Raw genomic sequence first — 26110 nt, forward strand, 5'->3', positions numbered from 1 at the left:
CAAGGTATTTTTGATCTGGAGAGGGCCTGCCTGCCTGAGAGTGAAGTCAACAGAGAGAGGGAAGCAGAACCAAGAGAAGGAGAGAGTAAGACAAGGTCCCAATGACAGCCTTTGAGCGCCTGGATCCAGCTATGCCTGAAGCCAATCACCTCCTATTTCTTTATATATACATATATTTAAATTTTTAAATTTATTTATTTTAGAGAGAGTAGAGAGAGAAAAAGGAGAAAGGAGCAGGAAACATCAACTTGTCGTTGCTTCCTGTACGTGCTTTGACCAGGCAAGCCCAGGGTTTTGAACTGGGGACCTCAGCATTCCAGGTCCACGCTTTATCCACTGCACCACCACAGGTCAGGCTCTTTATGTTTTTTTGACTAAAATTTTTGATCCCTTAAATTTCTCCTCCTATTACTATAATTTTTGTTTAAACCAGTCTGAAGTATTTCTGTTGCTTCAACTAAAGGTGTTCTGACCAATTGCCATAATCTTAGTTGGTGTTGATTTTATCTACTAGGTTGTGAGCTTTCTCAAGGCATATCCAGTCATCTTTTTAATCCTCTATGACTAGCACTGTGGCTAGCGCATAGCAGATACTCAAGAAATATTAGAAGAGTGAGTGAAGGAATGAATTGGATTCTGCCAAGGACTATGGAGGAATACAAGGAAATATAAGAGATTGTTCTTGCCTTCAAGAGGCTTATAGAATAGAGGTAATCAAGTAAAACTGAGGTCATTAATGTGGGCCCTAATGCAACATGACTGATGTCCTTAGACCAGGGGGGCATGTGGACATACACAAATGTACAGGGAGACTGCCACATGAACATGAAAGCAGAGCTCAGGATGATGTGTCTACAAGCCAAGGAACAGGGAACAGCACAGTTGCCAGCAGATTTCCCAAAGCCTGGGCAAAGGCACAGAACAGTCTCCTTCACAGCCCTCAGAAGGAACCAACCCTGCCTGCCACACCTTCACCTAGACTTCCAGCCTCCAGAATTGTGAGACAGTCCGTTTCTGCATTTTAAGCCATTTAGTTGTGACACTTGTTAGATTATCCCTGTGTAGAGAGGACACAGCCCAGGTGCTCATCTTGCTCCTCAAAGGACTGGCTTATTCATCCTCTCTGACCTGTCTCCAGACCTCACCCCATCCTCTGACCTCAGGCCACATCACCTTGTCTTAGTTCTAGAAGGTGGCCGTGCTCACAGAGCCTCCATACTTCCTGCTGGGCCTGCTGTCCCTTGTCCCTGGGTTGTGTTGAAACCTACCCATCCTTGTTGACTGTGTGCCCTGCTGGGCACCAGAGACACAGTGGTGAACAGGACAGATGTAAACTGGAGAGGGCTCAAAGTCCAGAGACAAAAAGTAAGTGAATAGGACGAAGTTCGGGCCTGGTAGTGCTGTAATGACGATGAAATAGGGTGGTGTGCTAGAGGCCTGGGGCCACTGAGGGTCAGGGGAGGCCTCAACTAGAAACATCTCTGCTAAGGGCAGGGTCTCAGTGACTAGAAGGACCAGTATGGTGAGCTGGTGCCCACCTCCACTTTTGCCAGGTAGACTCTCAAGGCACCGTGCATTCTTCCTTCAGAGCCCCCACCACTGTTACAATTTCCTATCTATTTATGTGACTATTTGATTGACACCTGAGGCCCCCACTAGATTGTAGGCTCCATGCATCAGGGAGCATGGCTCATTTTACTTACCACTGCCTGGCACAAAAGATGGCACTTGGTTAATATTTTCAGAATTAATGATTCATGCTCCAAGGTAGGGTAATAAATGCCATTTCCAGCTTGGGGCAGCTTAGGTAGCAAGAGATTAACCACATCTTTTTGACACTGGAACTATATGAGGCAGTGCTTCTCAAAGGCAGTTTTGCTAGTAAATGCTCAAGCCAGCCCAAAGTAAAACCCAAGAATGTTCTGGAGGGGAGCAGGAAGCACGAGGCAGGGACTCAGCATCTAGGGGTCGGTGTCGGCTGGAGGAGCTCACCTCCGTCTCTGAGGCACCCCGATCCCAGGGCTGTAGATTTGGATGCAACTGCAGTGTGGGGCTTTGCAGGCCTGGAAATGGGTTCTGTTTGCTAAGCGGAATTTTCCGGCCCCTAGCTGAGAAGCCGGAGAAGCTGGCTCCTTGCTAATTTCATTTTCCTAACTCACCAGCTTGGCACGGCTCACTCTTCTAGCTACAAAATTGTGGAGCCTCAGACCCAGTTTCCCTAGCCAAAGAAGGAACACTGTGACTCACCAGAAATTTTCACTGCTGTGTTCTGGCAAAAAAAAAAAAAAAAAAAGGAAAGAAAAACAAGAAGAAAATATATATATATACATATGACAGTTCTCACATTACGCCTCCTACCAGCAGCGCCCAGCTGCTGCAGACTCTCGTGCTAGACTGGAAAAGGAGAAAGGCTGCTCAAGATGCGCCTCAGATGAGCACGCGCAGTTCGTCTCCACGTCCTCCGAGAGTGTGGCTGCAGCACGCACAAATGGCTCTCGGGCCCAACGGCTCCCACTTTCAAAAAAGACAAGTAACCCCCTGAAAAGGGAAGGACAAAACTGAAGGTCCCAAAGGCCAGTGCCCAGCTCCGCCGTCTGTGGAGAGCAGACAAAGGGCCTCCCGACTTTAGGGGCCACTGAAGTGTCTCTGAGGCAGGGGGGCTTTCGGCTGGGCTCTCAAGGGAGAGGTGAAGGGAGCGGGTGAAGAGGGTCAGTAGAAGGACTCGGTGGGAGAGTCCTAGGCAGAGGGAACAGGAGGGGCAAAGCCTCCTGTGGGACAGAGAGCTTGGTGAATTTAAGGACCTGAATCAGGGCCAGTGTGGCTGGAGCCCAGAAAGCAAGGTAGGGGAGGGGCAGGTGCAGGATCTGACACCTGCAAGACCAGCACATGGACCACCACACTGTTGACCGTCTGGCTTGTTCGGGGACCGTAGCAAGAAGCACCCAGGCCACAGGGGGTGGAGCTGGGCACTGGCCTTTGGGACTTTAGTTTTGTCCTTCCCTTTTCAGAGGGTTACTTGTCTTTTTTGAAAGTGGGAGCCGTTGGGCCCGAGAGCCATTTGTGCGTGCTGCAGCCACACTCTCGGAGGACGTGGAGACGAACTGCGCGTGCTCATCTGAGGCGCATCTTGAGCAGCCTTTCTCCTTTTCCAGTCTAGCACGAGAGTCTCTGCAGCAGCTGGGCGCTGCTGGTAGGAGGCGTAATGTGAGAACTGTCATAGGTATATACATGTACACATACACATAAACACCTATGGTGCTTCTTGCCATCCTTCTCATGGTAGCCAGAATGAGAGTTTGAGAATGCAATTTTACTCTTTCACTACCCTGCTCCAGACCCTTCGATGGCTCCCCACTGACCTCAGGACAAAGCTCAAACTCTCTAAAGGGCCTTGGCTATGTAGCCTCTGCCTAATTCTCCAGCCTCATTTATCACTCCCACTACCACCCCCAGAGCACCATGCCGAAGCCTGCCCTGGTTACGTTCAGCTCACCAACATGCTCTCTAGCCTCCGCTTCTCTACCTGAACAGCTCTGCCCTGTAACACTCCGTTCTAGTCTTCAGTTCTTAGTCTGGAATAGGCTTCCTCCAGAAAGCCATCCGAACCACCTCTCCACCTCCTCTTTTGCTCCACAGCCTCCTTCCCTATGCTTATGAGGCTGTATCATCATCTTACTTCCTTGCGTGTCCCCCTCACTCGAGTGGAAGTCTTGTGGGATTCGGGTCTTGCCTGTTCTGGTCTCGGCCGTCCCTGAAGCCCTCTGCTGTGCCAGCTCATGCACACAGACAGACGGCGCATGAGTGAAAGCCCGAATGAACCAAGACCTTCGTCTTGCCAGCAGCTGCTCACTTTAACAAATCCTTGGTTGCTTTTGAGTCACTTTCTTCTCCTTATCTCCACTCATTCTGCTACCCCTGGAAATTCCATCTGAGGCTGCACTGCCTCCTGCCCACAGCTTCTCATAAGGAAAGCGCTGTCCTTTCTGCCCTTTCTCTTATCCAATCTCCCTGACCAGGTGGCCTAATTAATGGTCCCCAAGCCTTCCCAGCAATTCTGCACCCTTTCAAGATCTTTTTTCCTCCCACCACCCCCAAAACTCATCTTCTGGCTGTGACTTCCATAAATTCTGCACATTTAATTCCCTGATGCTGTTCAATTCTTGCATCCCAGGCTGAGCTAAGCCCCTGAAGTAATTTAGGTAACAGCTTAATTATCTCATCTCTCCTTTACTCTAATCTTTCCATTTCCATCACCACCTAGGAAGTAGTGAAAAATGGAAGGTGTAAAGCAGTGGTGCCCAACCCCCGGGCCGTGGACCGGTACCGGTCTGTGGGCCATTTGGTACCAGTCCGCAGAGAAAGAATAAATAACTTACATTATTTCCATTTTATTTATATTTAAGTCTGAGCGATGTTTTATTTTTTAAAAATGACCAGATTCCCTCTGTTACAATCGTCTAAGACTCACTCTTGACACTTGTCTCGGTCACATGATACATTTATCCGTCCCACCCTAAAGGCCGGTCCGTGAAAATATTTTCTGACATTAAACCGGTCCGTGGCTTGGGGACCACTGGTGTAAAGTATTTTCTGCCCAAACCTATTTCTCCCCTTGCAGTTCTTCTTACCTTGGTTCATTTCATAACCAACATCCCTTTCTCCTGGGATCTGAACTTTAGAAGCACCATCTACTCCTCCCTTCCCTGCCGACTCTCATTTCCAGGATGTCTCCAAAATCACCTGCTCTCCTGTTGAGGAGTCTCTCCAGTTCAGCCTTCTCTGGTTGCTACCCAGGCCCTCATTATCTCTGTTCTCCTGGACTAAGCTTACCTCCTGACTGGTCCTTTTGTCTTCAGCCCCATGCTTTTGCCCATACCCATTCATCCATCCATCCACCACTTGCTTATTTATTTACCCACTTGCCCACCCATTTACACATCTATTCACCTATCTACCCATCCATCCACCACCCATCAATTCATTCACCCACCAACCCATCCACCCACCTGTCCATCCATCCATCCATCATCTTTCCATCCTTCAATCTGCCCTCAATGATCTAAGACACACATTGATTAGATCATACCAGTACCAAGGCTCTACCCCCAGAGATTCTGACTTAATTAGTCTTGAATTGGGCCTGGGTCTTGGTACTTTTAAAACTCCCCAGGTGATTCTAGTGTGCAATTCAGACTGAGAACCACGTGGCTTAGACTGTCGGCCCAGCTCATTAGCTTGGCATTCAATGCCCCTCGGCCCCCAGTCAGGCTCTTCACCTGTCTCCTCAGCCTCATGTCCTGCCAGTGCTCCCCTACCACATTTGGAATTTTTGCTCTACTTAAGCTACTTCCCTATCTTGTATCCATGGTTCCCTCTGCCTGTAATTCCATCTTTCTCTGCCCCTCTATTTGGAAAACCTCTACCCATTCTATAAGATCCAGCATGAATGTGACCTGTTTTGATGCGCCTCTCTTCCATAGCATCTCCTATGTGTCAGGCAATTTGTTTGGCCTTGGAGGTGGTCACTAAAACAGAAACAACCCCTGCTCTGAAAAAACTTACAGATGATCGGGCCATAGAAACTCCTAAGACAGCCTGACCAGGCACTGGCGCAGTGGATAGGCCGTCGGACTGGGATGTGGAAACTCCTAAGACAGATGATCTCAGACTTGAGCGTGCATCAGAATCACCTGGAGGGTTGGTTAAAATGCAGATGTTGGCTGGACCAACCCTAAGGGTTTCTTATTAAATGAACTGGTGTGGCTCTGCATTCCATTAAATTCCCAAGTGATGCTGATACTGCTGGTCTGGGGGGTCACACGTGGAGGACGGGTGCCTTCGAGTGTGGGCACAGACATGCTGCCTGGAGAGGTGTCATTTAAACTGAGACCTAGAGGAAAAGAAGGAGGCAGTCACGATAAGTGCAGCAGCTAAGGCCTTCCCGATGGAAGGAACAGTGTGAGGGAAGGCCCCAGGTGGCGAAGAACGCTGCAGAGCCCGGGAGGAGAGCAGCGCTTTCTCCAGCTTCTCAGCAGAACAGGCTTTTTGTCACCTTCTGTGGAGCCCTTTTTCTTCTGCCTCAGCCACTTGACGAGTAGTCCCTCCAAGGCAGGTCTGTGTCACGTTCCTCCAGAGCCCTTCTGAGACCTGACGTAAATGCTGGGGGACCAGGTTGAGTTTCTAATATATTTAGCTTCTTTCTAAACCAAGTTTCCTTCTCCCAAATTCTTGCTACTGACACAGATTTTTAGCTCATTTTGTAACAGAAGGAAAATTCCTCTAAGTCAACTGGAAGGGGCTCCACCTATTCTTCCAAAGCCCAGGGTTTGGGTGTGGCAAGAGTGTGGGGGTGCTGTGGGCACCCAGAGGCCCTCAGGGCTGCATCTTCCAGCGCTTGCACTTGGTTTTGAGAGGATGATGCCTTCATAGTAAGAGTTAGCAGGCTTCCCTTCCTCAAAAAACGCTGATAGTGGGAGGCTGAGAATACAAGCATTGCCAGCCCTCCTAGGTGGCCCACCATAGGGCACAAGTTGAGCAAGGGAGGCCGGGGGTCCCTGAGCCAACCACCCCCAGGTGGACAATGGACCTCTTCCCCACACATCCTGCCTTTCCAACATCTCCTCCCACACTGGAAAGCAGAGTAAGGGTCTGAGGGCAAGATGGTAACATGGGACTGTGGGTTTGATTTAGATTTCTAATTGTCCTTCCCTCTTCCTTTTTAGAGACTAAGATATGATATATATACTGTAATGCTGGTGGTTGAGGCCAGGCAGGTCCATGTTGGATTTAGGCAGTTGGTAGAGAAACTGCAGAGCCAGAAATCATAGGTCTATTTCCATTTAATAGTGTCTCACAACAGCAGGCGAGTAAACAGGGGAAAACCACTTCTCAGGGAAACAAACAGCAGAAATGACCCTCACAGCCTGAGCTGTGGTGGTGCAGTGGATAGAGCGTCGACCTGGAACACTGAGGTTGCTGGTTCAAAACCCTGGGCTTGCCTGGTCAAGGCACACATGAAAGTTGTTGCTTCCTGCTCCTTACCCCCTTCTTTCTCTCTCTCTCCCCCCTCCCTAAAATGAATTTTAAAAAAGTGACCCTCACAGTGGTGACCAGGCAATCTGCAATCCATCATCCACTGCCCTGTGGGCAAGAACCCATAACCTTACGTAGGCGATACGCACATGGCACTGCCACGGGCTCACACGCTAATCAAGCAAAGTGCTTGCAGCCAGCCGATAAACCAGCAAGCAAGCCTAACACAGCTGTTTTCTCAACATATACCCTTAACTGAAGCTAACAGAGAGGTCTTTGAGAGAGAGAGTCCCCCATTTTGTGTTTTGGAAGCATCCCATTTCCCAAGCTTTGGGAAACAGTGGTATATAGATCTGTGATTCCCAGACTTGAGCGTGAATCAGTGTCCCCTGGAAGGTCTGTGTAACCCACATCGCTGGGACTACCCTCAGAGTTTCTGATTCAGCAGGGCTACAGTTGGGCTCTGGAATCTGTGTGTCTAACAAGATCCCAGGTGCTGCTGCTGTTGGTGGTCTCAGGACCACACTTTGAGAAACCCTGTTTTAGCATAATGTGCATCTGGAAGATGCCATGAATCTATCCATCATTACAGGAAAAAGATTTACTTGCCTTATATGATATGTACTTCACTCAAGACAACTTTCCTTAGCCCCTCCTCCCAAATACAAAACCCAAAACCCTCCAGGCCCACAGTCCTAGGGGAGGGCAAAGGGGTTGGGGAAGGCAGGGAAGGGAAAGAGAAGTGTTGACATCTGTTCTTTCCACTGCATAGCTCTAGAACTCACACAAGCATTTCAAACATGACTGGTTTAGTGTTTCTTAGCCCAGGGGAAGATGGCTTCTTCTCAGAAGGGAGAGAGGCACTCGCACATGCCACAGCAATGGGAGAGTGGATGGCAGGACTGGCCCGAGTGTTGGAGAGCTGAGTTTTGGCCCCTGCACTGCTCTGTGACTTTGGGAGGATCACTTCAGTTTTTGCAGTATTCGTTTCTCCCACTGTGGATGCGCTGAGACTAAAACCGAGCTAGAAAGGGTCCTGTGAAGGTCAAAAGAGCCACAGTGAGTGACCCTATAGAACACTGTCTGGGTAACAGTCTTTGTGAAGCCAACCCAAGCTGTCTTGGTTTCCACAGGAAGGACCAGTACCTCCTCTCACCGGTGAACTGCTGGTACCTGGTCCTGCATCAGACCAGGCGGGAGAGCCGAGACCATGCCACTCTCAATGACATCTTCATGAACAATGTCATCGTCCGTCTCTCACAGATCAGTGAGGATGTCATCAGACTCTTCAAAAAGGTGGGACAGCAGGCCACCTGACTTGCCTGGGTCTCTGCCTGGGCTGGCCATGCCAACACTGTGCCAGCCAAGGTGGGATGTGGTTTGGGGACATAAGAGCAGGAGGGCAGGTATGTTGAAGGGTGCAGGGGGCCAAGGGCTGGGCTTGGCATTCCAGAATCTGAGTTTGAATCCTGGATGTGGCCGGTGGCTTAGCCACTTTAGTAACCACCACAGAAATAAAAACCTTTTCATTTTATTTTATTTTATTTTATTTTTGTGTGAAAGAGACAGAGGGAGACAGAGAGAGGGACAGATAGGGACAGACAGACAGGAAAGGAGAGAGATGAGAAGCATCAGTTCTTTGTTGTGGCTCCTTAGTTGTTCATTGATTGCTTTCTCATATGTGCCTTGACCATGGGGCTATAGCAGACCGAGTGACCCCTTGCTAAAGCCAGTGACCTTGGGTTTAAGCTGGTGAGCTGTGCTCAAACCAGATAAGCCCGTGCTCAAGCTGGTGACCTCAGGGTCTCGAACCTGGGTCCTCTGCGTCTCAGTCCGACGCTCTATCCACTGCACCAGTGCCTGGTCAGGCTAAAAACCTTCTCATGGTAAAGTAATACATGTTCATGGTAGGAAATTGGAAAATGGACATGAGAACACGCACAAATTGAAATCACCTGATTTTATCACTCCACAGTAGTCACACTGGTGTCAAAGGTATTTCTTTATATGTACATATGCAGATACATTTTCTATGAGTGCTCATGTTTATACATTCTCCAGTACAGAGATGCACTTCCCCAGCGAGATCAGACTGCATATGTGATTTTGCTATCCGCTTATGTTGCCTAAAAAATGATATGACACTTTATTATAGAATTTTCCCATGTCCATAAATATATCTCTATAACAGTTCTGAATGGTTAATAGTATTTTATTATATAATGTACCCTAATCTATTTAAGCAATGTCTTATTGTTGAATTCTTAGGTTATTTCATTGTTGTACTCTTCTAAGCTATTTCCTAGGATCAGTTTCCACAGTGAGAACTTTGGGATCAAAAATTTGCATATTGCCTGACCGGGTGGTGGCGCAGTGGATAGAGCGTCGGACTGGGATGCAGAGGACCCAGGTTCGAGACCCCGAGGTCGCCAGTTTGAGCGCGGGCTCATCTGGTTTGAGCAAAGCTCACAAGCTTGTTCCCAAGGTCGCTGGCTCAAGCAAGGGGTTGCTCGGTCTGCTGTAGTCCCATGGTCAAGGCACATATGAGAGAGCAATCAATGAACATCTAAGGTGTCACAATGCGCAACGAAAAACTAATGATTGATGCTTCTCATCTCTCTGTTCCTGTCTGTCTGTCCCTGTCTATCCCTCTCTCTGACTCTCTGTCTCTGTAAAAAATAAAAATAAAAATTGCTTATTGTTAAGTTTTTGACAGTCTGTTCAGCTGCCCACAGAAAGATTTGACCCATGTAAGCCGAGTGGAGGGAGCAGTCACAGTTTATGCCTCAAGGTCTCTGTAGCCCGAGCACTTGCATAGTGTCAAGCAAACGCGGGTGCTGCGTAAATGTCTGTAGAACTTGACTCACTTCTGTGGACTTCAGTGTTTTCATTTGTAAAGTGAGCAAGTCATTTAGTCTTCCTGAGCCTCATCCTCTGTGTCTTACCAATGGGGTTAAGATCCACTTCCCAGCAGCAGGGCAAGGGTTAAAAGAGACAGTGCATGTGAAGGAGGAAGGTGTTCAGGGTGTGGTCTTTGGGTTCAGAAACCTTGAAAATCCTGGTGTCATAATCCTGGTTCTATTATCAGCTTTCCATCATCAGTCTTTGGGCTAGTTTCTTCTACTCTCAGCGCCTCATTTTCCTCATTTGTAAGACAGGGCTAGAAATACCCACTGGGCAGTTGGGAGAATTAAGAGGGTTTTTAATCCTAAATAAAACATGGAAAATAGTGCCTGGCTGCTAGGTGTTCGGGAAAACTGGATATTGTTATATGAATGTAAGACTGTTACTACTAAAATAATTCAGCCCTGGCCAGATACCATAGCTCGGTTGGTGAGCATCATCCCAAAGCCCAGAGGTTGCAGGTTCAGTCCCCAGTCAGGGCACATGCAGGAACAGATGTTCCTGTCTCTCTCCTGCCTGCTCCCTTCCCCTCTCTAAAATCAATAAAATACTGTAAGCATTAAATTAAAAAAAATCCTGCTCATCTATTCTTGTCAGGTGCCAATTTTAGGGATTAGGTGACCTAGGATTGCTAGAAGCACAAGAAAGAGGACAAGTTGATTTGAAATGTAATAATCTCTCCATGGTGTGTATTAGGACTGTCCATTCTGAGGATGACTTCTACAGTAAAACTGCAATCACAGGCTAGTTCCCTCTGTCCACACAGTATGCTCTGGGGTCCTCCTGGGGCTGTGTTCATGAAACATAGTCTAAGTTTAATATTTGCATAAGCAAACATAATTAGGAAGGTAAATACAGCGCAGTAAAAAACCAAAAAACAAAACAAAAATCACACTGCGCTTTGCAAAACCACACGGATGTAATTCAGGTCACTCGGTCCCATCACAAGCCTCTGCCTGCTGCCATGGTCACATCTTTTTTCCTGGGTGGGAGTGACTCAGAGAGAAAGGCTCATCAGGGCCTTTAGGAAATGAAGGTCTTTTTCCTGAGCTAAGCCCAGGGACAAGTGAGATAAATCTTTTTAGTTCTCATTTAGGCTGACAGCAACCTCACTTGTGATAGAGGTTAACAGGGTGGAAAATAATGAAAAAATGTCTGCAGCTGAGCTCCTGGCTGCCTTGTTACCAGGCCTGGGCCTGTGGAACAAAGGAGACGACCCAGCCCTGTGGGCCAGGAGAGAGATGGGGACAGGGCCTCGCTGGCCAATTTAGCACAGCACGGCCCCTTTGTGTCACATCAGCTATAGATAATCTCGTCACTGAGGCTGCGCTCCTTCCATAATAATAGTTCCTGTAGGTCTCAAAGTGACTGCAGGGACCAGTCTCTGGTCAGACTGGGGACTGGGCTTGTCACTCACCCCATTATAGATGAGGAGGTAAAGCCTGAGAAGCTGCAAGGAGGACCTAGACTTGGTGGCTTTGGGCCTGCTGTCACCACCGGCAGGAGGCAGCGTGGCTGGGCTTTTGGAATCTCTCAGAACTGTCTCTCATGGACTGTGTGACCCTGGGCAAGTCTCCCTGAGCATCAGTTTTCTCATCTGGGATATGGGGATGGTGACAGTGTCTTTATCAGGGGCCTCTTTTGAAGGGTAGCTGTAGTCTTAATTATCCAGCACAGCTTGGCTTCTAGTGGGTGCTCATTAAGTGAAGCTGAAAAGTGGAGCCCCCTCTCCATCCTTGGGATAGATAGCCCTTGGGGTGGGTGTTCCTTCATCTCCCCACCATGTCATGCTCTAGATATGCATCTTCAGGAGGTGGGAGCAGCATCAAGGCCAGGTGCCCTTTCCAGGCTTTTGACTGCCAGCTTTTGCTGATGCAAGATGCTGTTTGACTGAGTAGCTGCCTTTTCATGATTCTCCATTTTTCTGTTTGTACTGACTCTATTCTTATGACTGGAGGAAGCATTTCAAATTCTAGAACCCATTCTAGGTTTTGCCTGGTCAAATGGGCCTATGTATGCCAGGTGGCCCTTGCTTTAACTATGAGTTGTGGATCCACCGAAGCAGAATGAAATTGGATGAGATCTTAGAGGTCATTGTAGGGATCGGGACTGTTATGGTTGCAAACAACAGAAACCCAGCTCAACCGGCTTGAAGGAAGAGAGAATTTACCAGCTCTCTAGAGCCAAGTCTGGCTTCAGGCATGGGGAGCTTTAAGGGCACAAAGGAATTCAGTCTCTCTGAAGTTTTGCTCCAATTCCCCTTCTCCCTTTAGGAGGGACAGTGAAGAGCTTTTTTGTGGGCAGTCTTTCTCCATGTGATCCCTAGCTGTTTGTTCTCTGGCAGCTCCAGGCTTACATCCTACCTGCTTCAAATTCAGTGGAAAGGGAGAGCTTCCTTTTCCTAGAGTTGCATCTTATGGACTCTGACTGGCCCAGTGTGGGTCACATGAGCTCTCCCGCCACTATATCTGTGGCTGGGGGATGCAGGATGCATTGAAGTTGAGTGTATACTAAACTTCACTTGACACATGGGACAGAGGATGAGTGAGGGGAGGTTCCCTAGGATACTGGGTGCAGTAACTCAATAGATGTCTACTAGACTCTCTGTTCCAGTCCTTTATCATCCTCGATAAGCATGATTATCCTTCCTCTGCTAGATATCCCTCAATGAAGGGCATTCATTATCTCCCAGGACAGCTCATTTCATTTGGGGACAACATGATTAGTAGAAAATTCTCCCTAATGTTGAGATGAAATTTTACAGTGTTTCCACTCACAAGGCCTGCCGGCATCCTTGAGGGCCACATAGCTCAAGTCCACATGAAAACCTGGCAGTTGCTTGAAGACAGAAATCATGATCATCTACCCAGGTCTTTCCTACCTTTGGGGAAAACAGTCCAAGTTACTTCACTGTGATTTGGCTACGTGTTTCCTCCCCACCTGGGATACTCTCCCTGGGTCACTCTCTGGGTCTTCTCTGACCCACAGAAGTTAATATCAGGACCATTCAGAATACTCTAGGGAGGTCTGGCTAGCTAAGAGTAGAGCAGGGCTATGTTGACTCTTCATTTCTAATGATGAAATCATGAAGGTGTTCGCCTTTTTCATGATAGCCTCGTCACATGGTCAACTCACTCTGAACTCTCAGCTCAAATCCCCAGATATTTCTATACTAACTGTTTTTTAATCTATTCTATGAATTCTGTACTTGGGAATTTTAAATTTTATATCTGCCCTTTTAGAACTTTATTATATTAGATTCTGGTCAAAAGGGATCAGTGTCTTTATGTAAGTGATTTTTCAAGCAGCAATGGGGTAACTTTCCTAAGAGGACTTAATTCCTCTGTGAGGAAAGGCTGTTTTTTGTTTTGTTTTGTTTTTTTACAGAGACAGAGTAAGAGTCAGAGAGAGGGATAGACAGGGACAGACAGACAAGAATGGAGAGAGATGAGAAGCATCAATCATCAGTGTTTTTTTTCATTGTGACACCTTAGTTGTTCATTGATTGCTTTCTCATATGTGCCTTGACCGTGGGCCTTCAGCAGACCGAGTAACCCCTTGCTCAAACCAGCGACCTTGGGTCCAAGCTGGTGAGCTTTGCTCAAACCAGATGAGCCCGCACTCAAGCTGGTGATCTCGGGGTCTCGAACCTGGGTCCTCCGCATCCCAGTCCGACACTCTATCCACTGAGCCACCGCCTGGTCAGGCAGGAAAGCCTGTTTTATAACTTATCCATGTCTTTCTCGTTGGTGTTTTCTTCTTTGTGGCAATTCTTTGGCCCTGTGATTGATTCTTCTCTGCCTTCTTGTGGAGAGGTAAAAAGTGGGGCAGGAAGTTGAAAATGAGTCACAGTGACTCGAGTTGGATGTTGAAGGATGACGAATAGAAGGCTACCGAGTGGGGACAGGAAGTGAGTTCCGAGTTCTGAGAGGCAGGAGCACAGTGGGTATAGTCTATCATGATGGCAGGCCAAGGCAACTCAGGATGGAGGCTGCAAAATGGGGGTCTGCAGCTGGATTTGGTTCCAAAGGGTAATCTGTTTGGCCCTCACAATGTTCAGAAAGTTAAACCAACATTTTAAAATTGTGGGATCTCACATAAAAATCAGGATTTTGTCTTTTTCTTAAAAAATCAGAAGTTCTGCCAATAGCGGATGCACCAGGGTTCATACTTGGCAGTACTTGGCTGGGGCTGAGTGGTCACGGGCCCCTTTAGTCAGGGCACACTCTCTCCGTGGCCCTACAGTTCCTGCTGTTGTCCAGTGTATGACACCCACTTGGCTCCTTTATTCTGCCTCCCTGGCCCTTTATGCATTTGAGTTTGTGGCCTCATTTTTAAACATTATCTACCAGGGGTTGTGTGAATTGTAGTTGCAGAATCAGCTGGAGGGCTTGTTAAATGTGAATTGCTGGGCCCCACCCCCACAGTTTCTGATCCAGTAGTTCTGAGTGAAGAGTGAACATCTGCAATTCTAACAAGTTCCCAGGCAATGTAGACGCTGCTGGTCCTTGGGGACCACACATGGAGAATGACTTATCTAGTTCAACCTCCTTGTTCCCCAGTTAAGGAAACTGAGGTCTCCCCTCTGGTAAGCACAGGATCTGGCCCCCACACAGGTGTTTGACTCCAGGTCTGGTACTGAACCCGCTACCCCTGTGGCACCCCAATGGAAGGTTCCATCTGCATCCTGTTGCTCTCCCTCCCTGCCCCAACCATTTCTGAGACTGAGCACTGAAGCCCATTTCATTTCCAGCCTCAGCTTCCTTAACAATAGCCACCCATTATTCTCCACTCAGATGCCTGCAGAATTTAATTACTTGCCCTGCAGTGAAGTGAATTTGATTGCTGGAAGCCTGGTGTTCTGGAGGAAGCACTAATGAGGAAAGGCTCTTAGCAGAGAGGAGAGGGCATTTGGGGGCTTGTGTTTGAAAGCAACCATTCACTGTGTGGCAATAAGGGTTTGGTCTTCAGTGAGCTTTTTCGTTCCCGCCTCGAAGATGTCTGTCGCATTTCATAAATAAATCAAGGCTTTTGTGTGCACAATAATTGCTTTGCTTTGTAACCAAGATCAAAAGCATCAATGGCCTTGGATTCAAAGCCAAGTTTATTTTTTATTATTGGGTTGAAGGAGTGAGTGAGGGTTTGCATGCTGAAGGGTCCAGCTATGAGGCCTGCATGGGGAGAGAGAGACAGAGAGAGACAGGGGGACAGTGTGAGCGTGCGAAGTGGGCAAACTGCCAAAGTATGAGAGACCTTCAGCCAGGCTCTTCCATCTCCCAGGGAGGTGAAGTGAACGCTCACTCTGCTGCTACAGCCTGCCAAGCTGGTCAGCATCAGGCATTCCCAGCTCATTCAATAAACATATATCAGTACTATCATGAGGGTAGGTAAACAATAATTATAGATAACAATTAGTGAGTGCTTACTATGTGCCAGGCTCTAGGCTAAACATTCTGGAGACATGTAATTCTTAGTCTAAGAGTGAGATGCTGTCATCGCTTAATTTTACAGATGAGAAAGCTGTTGCTGATATAGATGGAGCTAGGATTGGAATCTAGATTTGTCTGACTCCGGAGCCTAGTGGTAAAGGCAGGTACTAAAGAAGACAGAGAAATGAGTCAGACATGATGCCCTCCCTCCTGGAGCTCACAGTACAGAATGGAAGTGAAGACAGATGTGGAATAGTGAGTCAAATACAACAGAGAAGGAAGTTGGTTCAGAGGGAGGACTTCAGGATGTGCTGGTAGAGGTGGAGGGTAGTTTGGGAAAGGTTTTATATTGAGGAAGCAGCATTTGAAGTGAGCCTTGAAGGATTAGAATCTGTCCCAGTGGGTTCCCCAGAAAGCAGATTCTGAGACAGTGATTATGATGCAGGGGTATATTAGTGAGTGTTCTTGGGGTTCCCACCTGTAGAAGTTAAGGAAGAGAAGCAGGAGTCAGCCAGTAGAGAAGCTGGGTGTTGGGCAAATAAGTTTGTAAAATTTGTGTTATTTGGTTTTGCTCACTTTTATTGTTAAAAATGGCTGCTGCTCACGTGATGATGCTCCCATGTGATACAGCTAATTACCTTCCTGCTTGGGAAGGGGCTTGGTTATGCTAATGTGTGTTGGAGGAGGGCTTTTGTGCCCAAAAGTTTTTTTTTGTTTTTTGGGGGTTTTTTTTTGTATTTTTCTGAAGCTGGAAACGGGGAGAGACAGTCAGACAGACTCCCGCATGCACCCGACTGGGATCCACCCAACACGCCCACCAGGGGCGAAGCTCTGCCCACCATGGGGCGATGCTCTGCCCCTCCGGGGGGTCTCTCTGCCACGACCAGAGCCACTCTAGCACCTGGAGCAGAGGCCAAGGAGCCATCCCCAGTGCCCGGGCCATCTTTGCTCCAATGGAGCCTTGGCTACGGGAGGGGAAGAGAGAGACAGAGAGGAAGGAGGGGGTGGGGGTGGAGAAGCAAATGGACGCTTCTCCTATGTGCCCTGGCCGGGAATCGAACCTGGGTCCCCTGCATGCCAGGCTGACGCTCTACCGCTGAGCCAACCGGCCAGTGCCCCAAAAGTTTTAAAAGGAGGAACTAGGAGGCCATTTTGGAGGAGACCACGTTGTTGCAGAGGAGGGAGCCCACATGGTGGTTGGAGAGAAGGCAGCAAGATGGAGGTGTGCAGATGGGAAAAGGAGGTGGCTGAGGCTAGTGGGGCCTTTGATTCTAGGAAAAACAGGAAAGATGCTCCTCGTTGTGGAACCAAAGAACGTGTGAATGGGTTTTGGTGCCCTTGTGTTTTTTACTCGTTGACTGGTACGAGTCTAAAATAAAGGTAATGGCCCACCAGTTCTTGGCTTAGTTGTTTCTATACGATCTATCCAAATCTAATGTGAACCCGCGCAGGCCAGGCGGCTGTGACGGAGGCTGCGACACTGGGCCATGGTGCAGTAGCAACAAAGGTTTCAGTTGATTCACTGGGGAGCTTTGAAGCTGGAGTACCCTTTTGATTTGGCCTGGGTTGTGGTGAGGAGGCTGGGTGGGCCTTTGTACCCTCAAGTTGTTCCCAGAAAGTGGCATGACCTTGGGCAGAAGTCTCTTTAGCTGGGGCAATTGCAAACAGGCTGACAGCTAGGGGTGGGTGCTGGCAGTGCTCCTCACAGCTGGGGAACAAGTAGACCAGTCCTACAGGGAATTTGGGTATTGCATCACTGGGTCCATAATAGATACTCAGAGATTTGGGTAAAAGGAGAGACAGGGTTCCAGACCAACGGAAAGGCCCATGGACAAAAAAGTCGGGGTCCTGCCTGTATCATGAGCAGGTAAGGCTGGTGTTGCAGCCTGGTGCAATGGTTAGGGTTAGGGACAGATTTTCTGGCTCAATTCCTGATCTTCTGTTTTCAGGCCATGTGAGCTCAACCTAATCCCTTGATCCTCTGAGTTGCTTCATTTTCAAAGTGGAGCTAATGATGACCTTCCTTCATAGAAGTTTATCCTTCTTCTAAGGATTAAAAAAAAAGACAATATAAAATCTTTACCTGCTACACAGTAGGCAATCAATAAATATTAGCTATGATTGGGATGATTATTGGGACTTTGAGAAAAAACATAGTGAGACTTAAGATTGGAGATGGGATAAATGAATATTTTATTCAGGGCACATGGGTTAAATAAAAGATCAGAAGTAAAAAAATATACTCAGGAGCCTGACTGGTGGTGGCGCAGTGGATCAAGCATCGACCTGGAATGCTGAGGTCGCTGGTTCAAAACCCTGGGCTTGCCTGGTCAAGGCACATATGGGAGTTGATGTTTCCTGCTCCTCCCCCTCTTCTCTCTCTCTCTCTCTCTCTTTCTCTCTCTCTCTCTCTCATCTCTAAAATGAATAAATAAATAAAAATAATTAAAAAAAATATATACTCAGGAAACTATTCACTGATTAGCTCTAAATGATGGTGGTCTCGTCTCTTCTTTGATAACTTCTTTCTTTTTCTTCTCTATATTGGTTAGGACCTCCCTCTGATACAGTGTGAAGGGGAATGGAAGAAAAGTGGCATGCTTCTTCTAAGAGTTATGCTTCTACCTTTTCACCATTTAAGACACAAACTCTTAGCAAATTAGGAATAAATAGGAACTTTCTTAGCCTGACAGAAAGGATGTTTACCAAAAACCACCAGGAAACATACTTACTGCCTAAGAGAGTTCAGCAAGATGGCTAGGCACAAGATCAATATACAAAAATTAATAACATTCTGGTGTGCCCACCACATTCAATTAGAAAATGTAATTTAAAAATGCATACATTAGAAAACAAGAATGATTGAAAATTAATGCCATTAATGCTACAAATTAGTTGCATCTTAGAAGATGTGATAAATAATGCATTGTCATTTAGATATAAATACTTCATAATTTGCATTATAATTTCTCTTTGCCTCATGAATTATTCAGAATTAGGTTTATTTTAACTCCAAAGATTTTAAAAAGCTTTTACTAGCCTTTAATTTCTAACTTTATTACAACATAATAAAAAAGAAATAAGGTCTGTATGTTATTTTTTGTAGTTGTTATTTGTTGGAGCAATTTGTCTTGTCAGACTATCAAGATTTTTCCAAGGTGATAGTTGGGAAAACAGATGGTGCTAGAGCAGAGCTAGGTAAACTGACCAACAGGACAGATCAGAGCCCAGAAACAGCCCTCTACACATGGAAACACAGTATATGGCAAAGGTACATTGCAGATCAGAGGAAAAGAACAGAGTGTTTAGTAAATGCGGCTGATTACATTGGTTGGTCATCTTGTCTTGTTATTTTAGAAAGTGATTGTATTCATAGTGACACACATGTATAGTTTTTCATATTAAAAAAATAAGACCTCCACTTTAGTTCACAAAAATTATTTCTAGATGGATTAAAGTGCTAAAGGTATAAAACAAAACTTTAAAACTTTTTGAAGAAAATATAGGAGATTCTATTAAAAACCTTGAGGTAAGAAAAAAACTTAAAAAGATTGTTTAATTTCTACTTAAGAAAATAAAAAAGCACAAACCATAAGGAAAGTATTAATAAATTCCATTATATAAAACCAAAACAATCTTCATACAACAACAGCTAATAAGAGAAAATACAGATGAGACAAGCAGATATTTGGCATGTGCAAAATTAATAAAAGGTTAATACCAAGAATAATATCAGTTCCTACAAATTCATAAGGAAAGGGTAAACAACCTGATCAAAACATAGGTAAAAGAGTGCCTGACCAGGCGATGGCGCAGTGGATAGAACGTCGGACTGGGATGCAGAGGACCCAGGTTCGAGACCCCGAGGTCGCCAGCTTGAGCGCGAGCTCATCTGGTTTGAGCAAAGCTCACAAGCTTGGACCCAAGGTCGCTGGCTCAAGCAAGGGGTTACTCGGTCTGCTGAAGGCCCACAGTCAAGGCACATATGAGAAAGCAAGCAATGAACAACTAAGGTGTCACAACGTGCAACGAAAAACTAATGATTGATGCTTCTCATCTCTCTGTTCCTGTCTGTCTGTCCCTGTCTATCCCTCCCTCTGAATCTCTGTCTCTGTAAAAAAAATAAAAATAAGTGACCCTATTTAAAAAAAAACAAAAACATAGGTAAAAGATATAAATGGGGCCTGACCAGGTGGTGGCGCAGTGCATAGAGCGTCAGACTGGGACACAGAGGACATAGGTTTGAAACCCTAAGGTTGCTGTCTTGAGCACAGGCTCATTCGGCTTGAGCACAGGCTCACCAGCTTGAGCACGGGGTCACTGGCTTGAGTGTAGGATCATAGACATGACCCCATGGTCGCTGGCTGGAGCCCAAAGGTTACTGGCTTGAAGCCCAAGGTCGCTGGTTTAAGCAAGGGGTCACTCGCTCTGCTGTGCCCCCCCACCCACCCCACCCCACCCTGTCAAGGCACATATGAGAAAGTAATCAATAAACAACTAAGGCACCACAACAAAGAATTGATGCTTCTCATCTCTCTCCCTTCCTGTCTGTCTGTCCCTATCTGTCCTTCTCTCTGACTCCATCTCTGTCAAAAAACAAAACAAAAAACTTATAGAAAATTATCTTTGAATGGTTAAATATAGAAGAAGAGATGCTCATAATTACTGGTAATCAGATAAGAAAAAAATAAAATGAGACACAGTGTGTCACATTGGGTTGGCAAAGAAATCCTAAATTCCTAAGTGCTGGCAAGAACATGGAGCAGCAGGGGCTCTCACATCCTCCTAATAAACCTGTAAATCTGTCCCGCCCCTTAGAGAACACTAGTAACAGTGAAATGAAGGAAGAGGTGCATACCCTGTTACACAGCAATTCCACTTCTAAGTATAACCTACAGATATTCTAGTATATTTGCACACACACCCTGTTACACAGCAATTCCACTTCTAAGTATAACCTACAGATATTCTAGTATATTTGCACACACACAAAGCCTTGTACAAGGAATTTGCTGCAATAGTGTTTGTAGTAAAGGAGCAAAGATAAATCACCTAAATGTCCATCATGACGGGAATGGTTAGTTAAGTAAGCTATGGATAGTCATACAATGGAGTATTACAAACTAGTTAAGATGAAGAAACTAGATTTACGTGTATCAGTGTGGGTAAAACTTGAAAACACAATGTTGGGTGAAAAAAGCAAGAATCACTTTGATATTTTTATATAGTTTAAAAATGAATTAATAGCTCACATTGTTAGACACTTGTCTGACATGAAGCCATCCAAATGTGGGCTGTGTAAAAATACACACCAGCCTCAGAATAGTAACTGAGGGGTGAGGGAGCAAGAACGGTGACGCTTCAGCTGCATCTATAACATTTTGCTTCCTAAGAGTAATTTTGAAGCAAAAATGGGAAAATCTTAATAGTTATTTAATCCTGGGTGTTTGTTATTATTCCCTCAACTCTTCTGCATGTTTAATATTTAGATATTTAGATACTGGAGAACTGAAATTAAGGGTGGGGGGAGTGAAGACAGATCAAGGAGGCCCTTGGGTGTCAGAATGAGAATCTGGGCTTTATTTTCTAGACATTGGAGAACCATTATAACCATTATAGGTTATTGAATAGGGAATGACATGATCAGAGCCAAGTTTGAGGATGATTAATTTAATTTGGTGTATTTGATGGCTTTGAAAAGAGGTGCTGGATTCAGAGAGTAGTTACGTATTATTATTAATACATATACACTGATATACAGACTAGTGGTGGAAGAAGGTAGGAGCCTGGATAAGGAAGGTTGATGTGGAAATATAAAGGATGGAAGGAAGGGGTAGATGAATGGTGGTTAGGTGAGTGGATGGATAGGTTCATGGGTGGGTGGGTGAGTGGATGGATGGATGGGTAAGTGGGTGAAAAGTTGGTAAATAGATGGGTGAATACATGGCTATAGACATTTTTGAAATACCATTGCAATCCTCATTACATCCTAGTCACAAACAGTGTCAATGAAATTGAAGATTGGATTATAAAATGACAAGGGGTTTAAAGAGATGTCTCAGGTCAGTGATTCAGCAATGTGATCAATAGTGCTTTAATCCGACAAATAATCCAGACAGCATCCATAGTCACCTTGAAGATCATGTAGAGAGGGAGAAAACAGCTCAAAACTGAGTGGCCTCAGGTTTTCATATATATTGATTTTTCAGAAAGACAGCTTTGTTATATTCTGGAGGACAGACTCTCACCTGCCTCCTAAATCTTTCACTCCTTATCTGTAAGAGATTCATGGCAAAAACAAACAAAAAATCCAAAATGGAGACTGACATGAGTGACATAGTCAAACAAGATTACTCTTGGCCCTGCCTGGTTGACTCAGTGGTAGAGCATTGCCTGGCGTGTGGATGTCCCAGGTTCATTTCCCGGTCAGGGCACAGGAGAAGCACCCATCTGCTTCTCTACCCTTTCCCCTCTTGCTTCTCTCTCTCTCTCTCCCTCTTTCTCTCTTTTCTCCTCCCCTCCTACAGCCAAGGCTCAATTAGAACGAATTGGACCAGGTGCTGAGGATGGCTCCATGGCCTCCACCTCAGGTGCTAAAATGGCTCTGGTTGCAATGGAACAAGGGCCCCAGATGGGCAGAGCATCGCCCCCTAATGGGCTTGCCAGGTGGATCCCAATCAGAGTGCATGTGGGAGTCTGTCTCTGTCTCCCTTCCTCTCACTAAAAAAAAAAAAAAGAAAAAAAAAAGAAAAAAAAAAGATTGCTCCTGTATGTTCTGCTTCTGCAGAGATCAGTCCAGCAGTCCATGCCAGCTCTAATTCTGCCTTATCCTGGAGGTCAGGAGGAGGGGCCTGAATTGGGTCACAGATAACAGGAGATTCTGCAAAATGGCACTAAGCGCTGTATGTTATTTGATATTTACAATGATCTAAAAAGCAGAACCTTGTAAATATCAGTATGCTTTTTATGCCAAGGCAGAGAGGAGTATCCATGTTTTATAATTATCTTGGAATGTTTGGGGGAAAAAATTTAAAGGCATGTAGAGTGCTAGCTCTCCCAGTGGAGGCAAAGGAATTGCAAAGGTTGAGAGAATCCCATTTACTAGCTCTGTGGTCTTGGGCACATTACTTACCCTCCCTGAGCCCTGGTGTCCTGATCTTTAAAGTGAGGTTAATGATAATGCCTACCATGTAGGGGCTGCTAGTAGGCTTACATTAGGTATTGTCTGTAAAATTATCATTGTGTAAGTATTAGTAATAGTATCAAGAATTATTATTAAATTTTAATAATATTTAGTATTATTAGTAGAGATCCAGAAACACCTAGCCTGGCCACAGCCGATCACTTGTTCATAGTCACCCCAAGGTATCTTTGGACTTCCTCAGACCTGTTATTTTAAGCATTTCTGAAAATGAGGGCTTTCAGTGCAAACAGAATCCCAGAGAGATGCTGGGAGTAATTACAGGGAGAAGAGGGTGGCAGGCACGATGCTAGGCTTATTGCCTCAGTTCATTGCTGGGCTCCAGGGGGGCCCACCACTGCCAAGAACCTATGATGAGTGGTTCCAGGACCTTCCTGTTTCCTTGTAGCCCGGTATCCTGGGCCTGGCAATGGGGGAAGAGTTCAGGGCTCAAGTCTGCATTCCAGCTTCTTGCAAAAACAACATGTAGATGACAGCATTTGGAGCTGCAGCAACAGGTGACATAATTTAGTTTGGGAAGGGGAGGAAAAGAAGGGAGGTGTCCAGGAGCAGAGGTAGGAAGAAGGTGGGGGGAGAGGGTAAGAGGACAAGGGTCCAGATGGAAGGTGGAGCAGAGTGTAGGCTAAGGATGATGTTGGGAGGCAAGGAGTGGTGACATGATAGAGCGCAGGCAGCCCAGTTATTAACAAGCTAGGACACAGCCAGGAGAAAGAGTCAGCCAGTTAACTGTCCAAGCTGCCATGTTCAGGGATAAGCTGACCTTCCAGAACAGACCAGAGAAACCCTGTTGCTCTGAGACACTCCTTTAAAGCCTTTGCTTTGGAAATAAAAACACAATTGCTTTGGAAGATGGCCAGTGCTTACATATACCAGATACTTAAATGGGGAACATCTGTGGGTCTCAAGTTTTGTTATTTAATGAGAAAACAAGCCGGAGTGTGGAAAAGCAGTGGGATTTAGAACTATAAAAGACAGAAGTTTTTGTTTTTATTTAGTTTTGTTGGTTTATTTGCTTCCCATTGTTTGCTTGAAACCCCAGACCTGGGAAAACCATGGAATGTTACCAAAGGTAACCCTACATGAGACTATCTAGTCCCAGTAAAGAGTGAGGGAGAGAGACAGGCCTTGCTGCAACAGGACCTGTGGGATGGAAGAGAGGCCTGGAGCCTGGCAGGGTAACGGGGTTGAGGAAGTCTCCACCTTATTTCCTGCATTAATATATATTTTCTCAATGATTGTTTCAAACAGTCTCCTTTGGAGAAGTGAAAGGAGAGTCTTGTCATTAAAACACAACATTTTAAGATGACATTATTTTCTAGATGTAAAGAGTGACTTTAGCCATGGGAATGACCCACTTTTGAGTTCATTTGAGGGAGACAGAGATACCCTTTAATAATAAAATTTTCAGCCTGACTGATGGTGGATCCATGGATAGAGTGCCAACCTGGGATGCTAAGGTCCCAGGTTTGAAACCCTAAAGTCATCAGCTTGAGCACAAGTTCCTCTGGTTTGAGTGCAGGCTCACCAGCTTGAACCCAAGGTTGTTGACTTGAGCATGGGATCATCAACATGATTCCGTGGTTGCTGGCTTGAGCCAAAGGTCACTGGCTTGAAGCCCAAGGTCACTGGCTTGAGCCCAAGGTCACTGGCTTGAGCAAGGGATCACTGGCTTGGCTAGAGCCCCCAGTCAAGGCACGTATGAGAAAGCAATCACTGAATGACTAAAGTACAAGTTGATGCTTCTCATCTCTCTCCCTTCCTGTCTCTCTCTGTCTTGCAGAAAAAAAAATTTTTTTTTCATATATAGCTTATAAAGCCCTAGCATCTACAGTAATTGTTTTGAGAGTTTTCTCTTAAAAGCATGATTGACCCTGTTTAGAAAAATAAATCAAGCAAACCCCAGCAATATTTTTATGGTGAAGAAAATTTATTTAACTCAGAAATAATTTTGTTAAAAAATACTTAGTCAGCTAGTCCCATCTTGACATGACTGTGTGGGGGCCTATGCACCGGCACTTAGAGAACTCTTTCTGTGTGCATGTCTTCATGATTTGCTCTCGGGGAAGCCAGAGTCCAGCCTTTAAGGAGCTGTGCCCCCTCTAACTCGCCGGAACTTGATCCTTCGGCAGGGACTGTGTGAAAGCTGGTGCTTGGTGGAGGGCTTTCAGAAGGCTGTCTCACTCCATGTCACTTTGGTATTTTTACACTGATATAAGCACATATTACGTCAGTATTCTTTTACATCAAGAAAAAAAGAAAATTCACTGGATCCTGTAAGCTGGAAAAATGCAGAGGTAAAACTTCTCTAGGCAACTCTAATGCTGCTGTCAAGGCCCTGATTCTCCTGATGGGCAGTCCAAAACCCCTGGCATCCTAGTTTAGTGACTCCAGAGGAGAAATGATCTGAGAATGTGGTTGTTAGAAGCTCCCAGGGAAGATTTTTATTGGCTCAGCCTAGTATACATTTGTCTCTCTCACCAATCACTAGACATAGGAGCCAGAGCACTCTGGTCACAATGGGTCCCCTGCCTGATGGACAGTCTTATGTGACCAGGCAAGCAGGACATCCCATTATATCTCATGGCCCGTTAACAGAGGAGGAAGGGAGAAGTCAGAGATGGCCATTATGACTGATTTATTCCTAACAGGGCAGGTAGGTTAAGAAGAACCAAGCCAAGGACAACTAGACATGCCTACAGGTGGGGGCAAGGGACAAGAATGCAGATTTCTGTACAAGTGTTAAGAGAGTGAATTGGACAGGCAGGCGGTGTCCAGAGGACATGCCCTTGTTTGTACCTTCCTTGTGACTTGAATTCATATCTATTATGCATGTCAAGAGCTTCTTTTCATCTGTGTGCCTCCATATCCTGCTAGACCCCAAGGAAGCAGACCACAGAAAGTCACTACAAGTGCCAGCTTTGTGGTCAGGCCAACTAAAAGCTGAATCCTGGCTCTTCCATTTCTTTCCTGTGCAATCTGGGGCTAGTTGGCTCAACCTTTCTGAGCCTCTGGTGATCATCTGTCATGTGAGCAGATATTATGGCATACCTTAAAGGTTTAAATTAGATAATATATGGAAGTGACTTTGGAGAGTATTCAGCAAATGGAAAGTGTTCTATAAACGCAAACCGCAATTGGTAGAGCTGGGGGTGCATCTCATTCAGCTTTGTCTTTGGAGATGGGTTGAAGCGGGTGTCTAGTGGGGTTCAGTAAATGCTGGTGCAAATTGAGTCAGAGCTAGGTGAGGAGTTGGCCACAGAGATACAAGAGGAGACAGTGTGGGCAGGAGGATGGGTGCCGGGGCATTGGGATTCTATGCAGGCTGAGCTGTCCTGGCCATGGGGGAACCAGAAAGTTTGGTCTCAGGAAACGGGCTCTTCAGTGGCTCTCAAAGTGGGGATATGAAGGTACTCTCACAGGTTCCGATTTGGCAGGTCTGCAGTAGCTGTTCTTGATGAGTTTCAGGGGATTCGGGTGGCTACCTCCTATGAGACCCCACTGGTTTCTGGGTCATAAACTTAAATGCCCCCATGAGCCAGATGAG

The 26110-nt window shown here is 46.0% G+C and overlaps 1 protein-coding gene across 5 annotated transcripts in view; it reads left to right on the plus strand.

Annotated features, from left to right (window-relative positions):
- Positions 1-26110, plus strand: part of SRGAP3 (SLIT-ROBO Rho GTPase activating protein 3) — a 259954-nt gene that overhangs the window by 148473 nt on the left and 85371 nt on the right. For all 5 annotated transcript variants that reach the window (XR_010727270.1, XM_066244398.1, XM_066244399.1 and 2 more), the window contains exon 3: positions 8166-8328. Coding sequence is in view for 4 of the 5 variants with exons in the window: in XM_066244398.1 (XP_066100495.1) it covers positions 8166-8328 (163 nt within the window). In the remaining variant the exon portion in view is untranslated. The remainder of the gene's footprint in view (positions 1-8165; positions 8329-26110) is intronic.

This window comes from Saccopteryx bilineata, chromosome 10, assembly GCF_036850765.1.
Source record: "Saccopteryx bilineata isolate mSacBil1 chromosome 10, mSacBil1_pri_phased_curated, whole genome shotgun sequence".
Taxonomy (NCBI): domain Eukaryota; kingdom Metazoa; phylum Chordata; class Mammalia; order Chiroptera; family Emballonuridae; genus Saccopteryx; species Saccopteryx bilineata.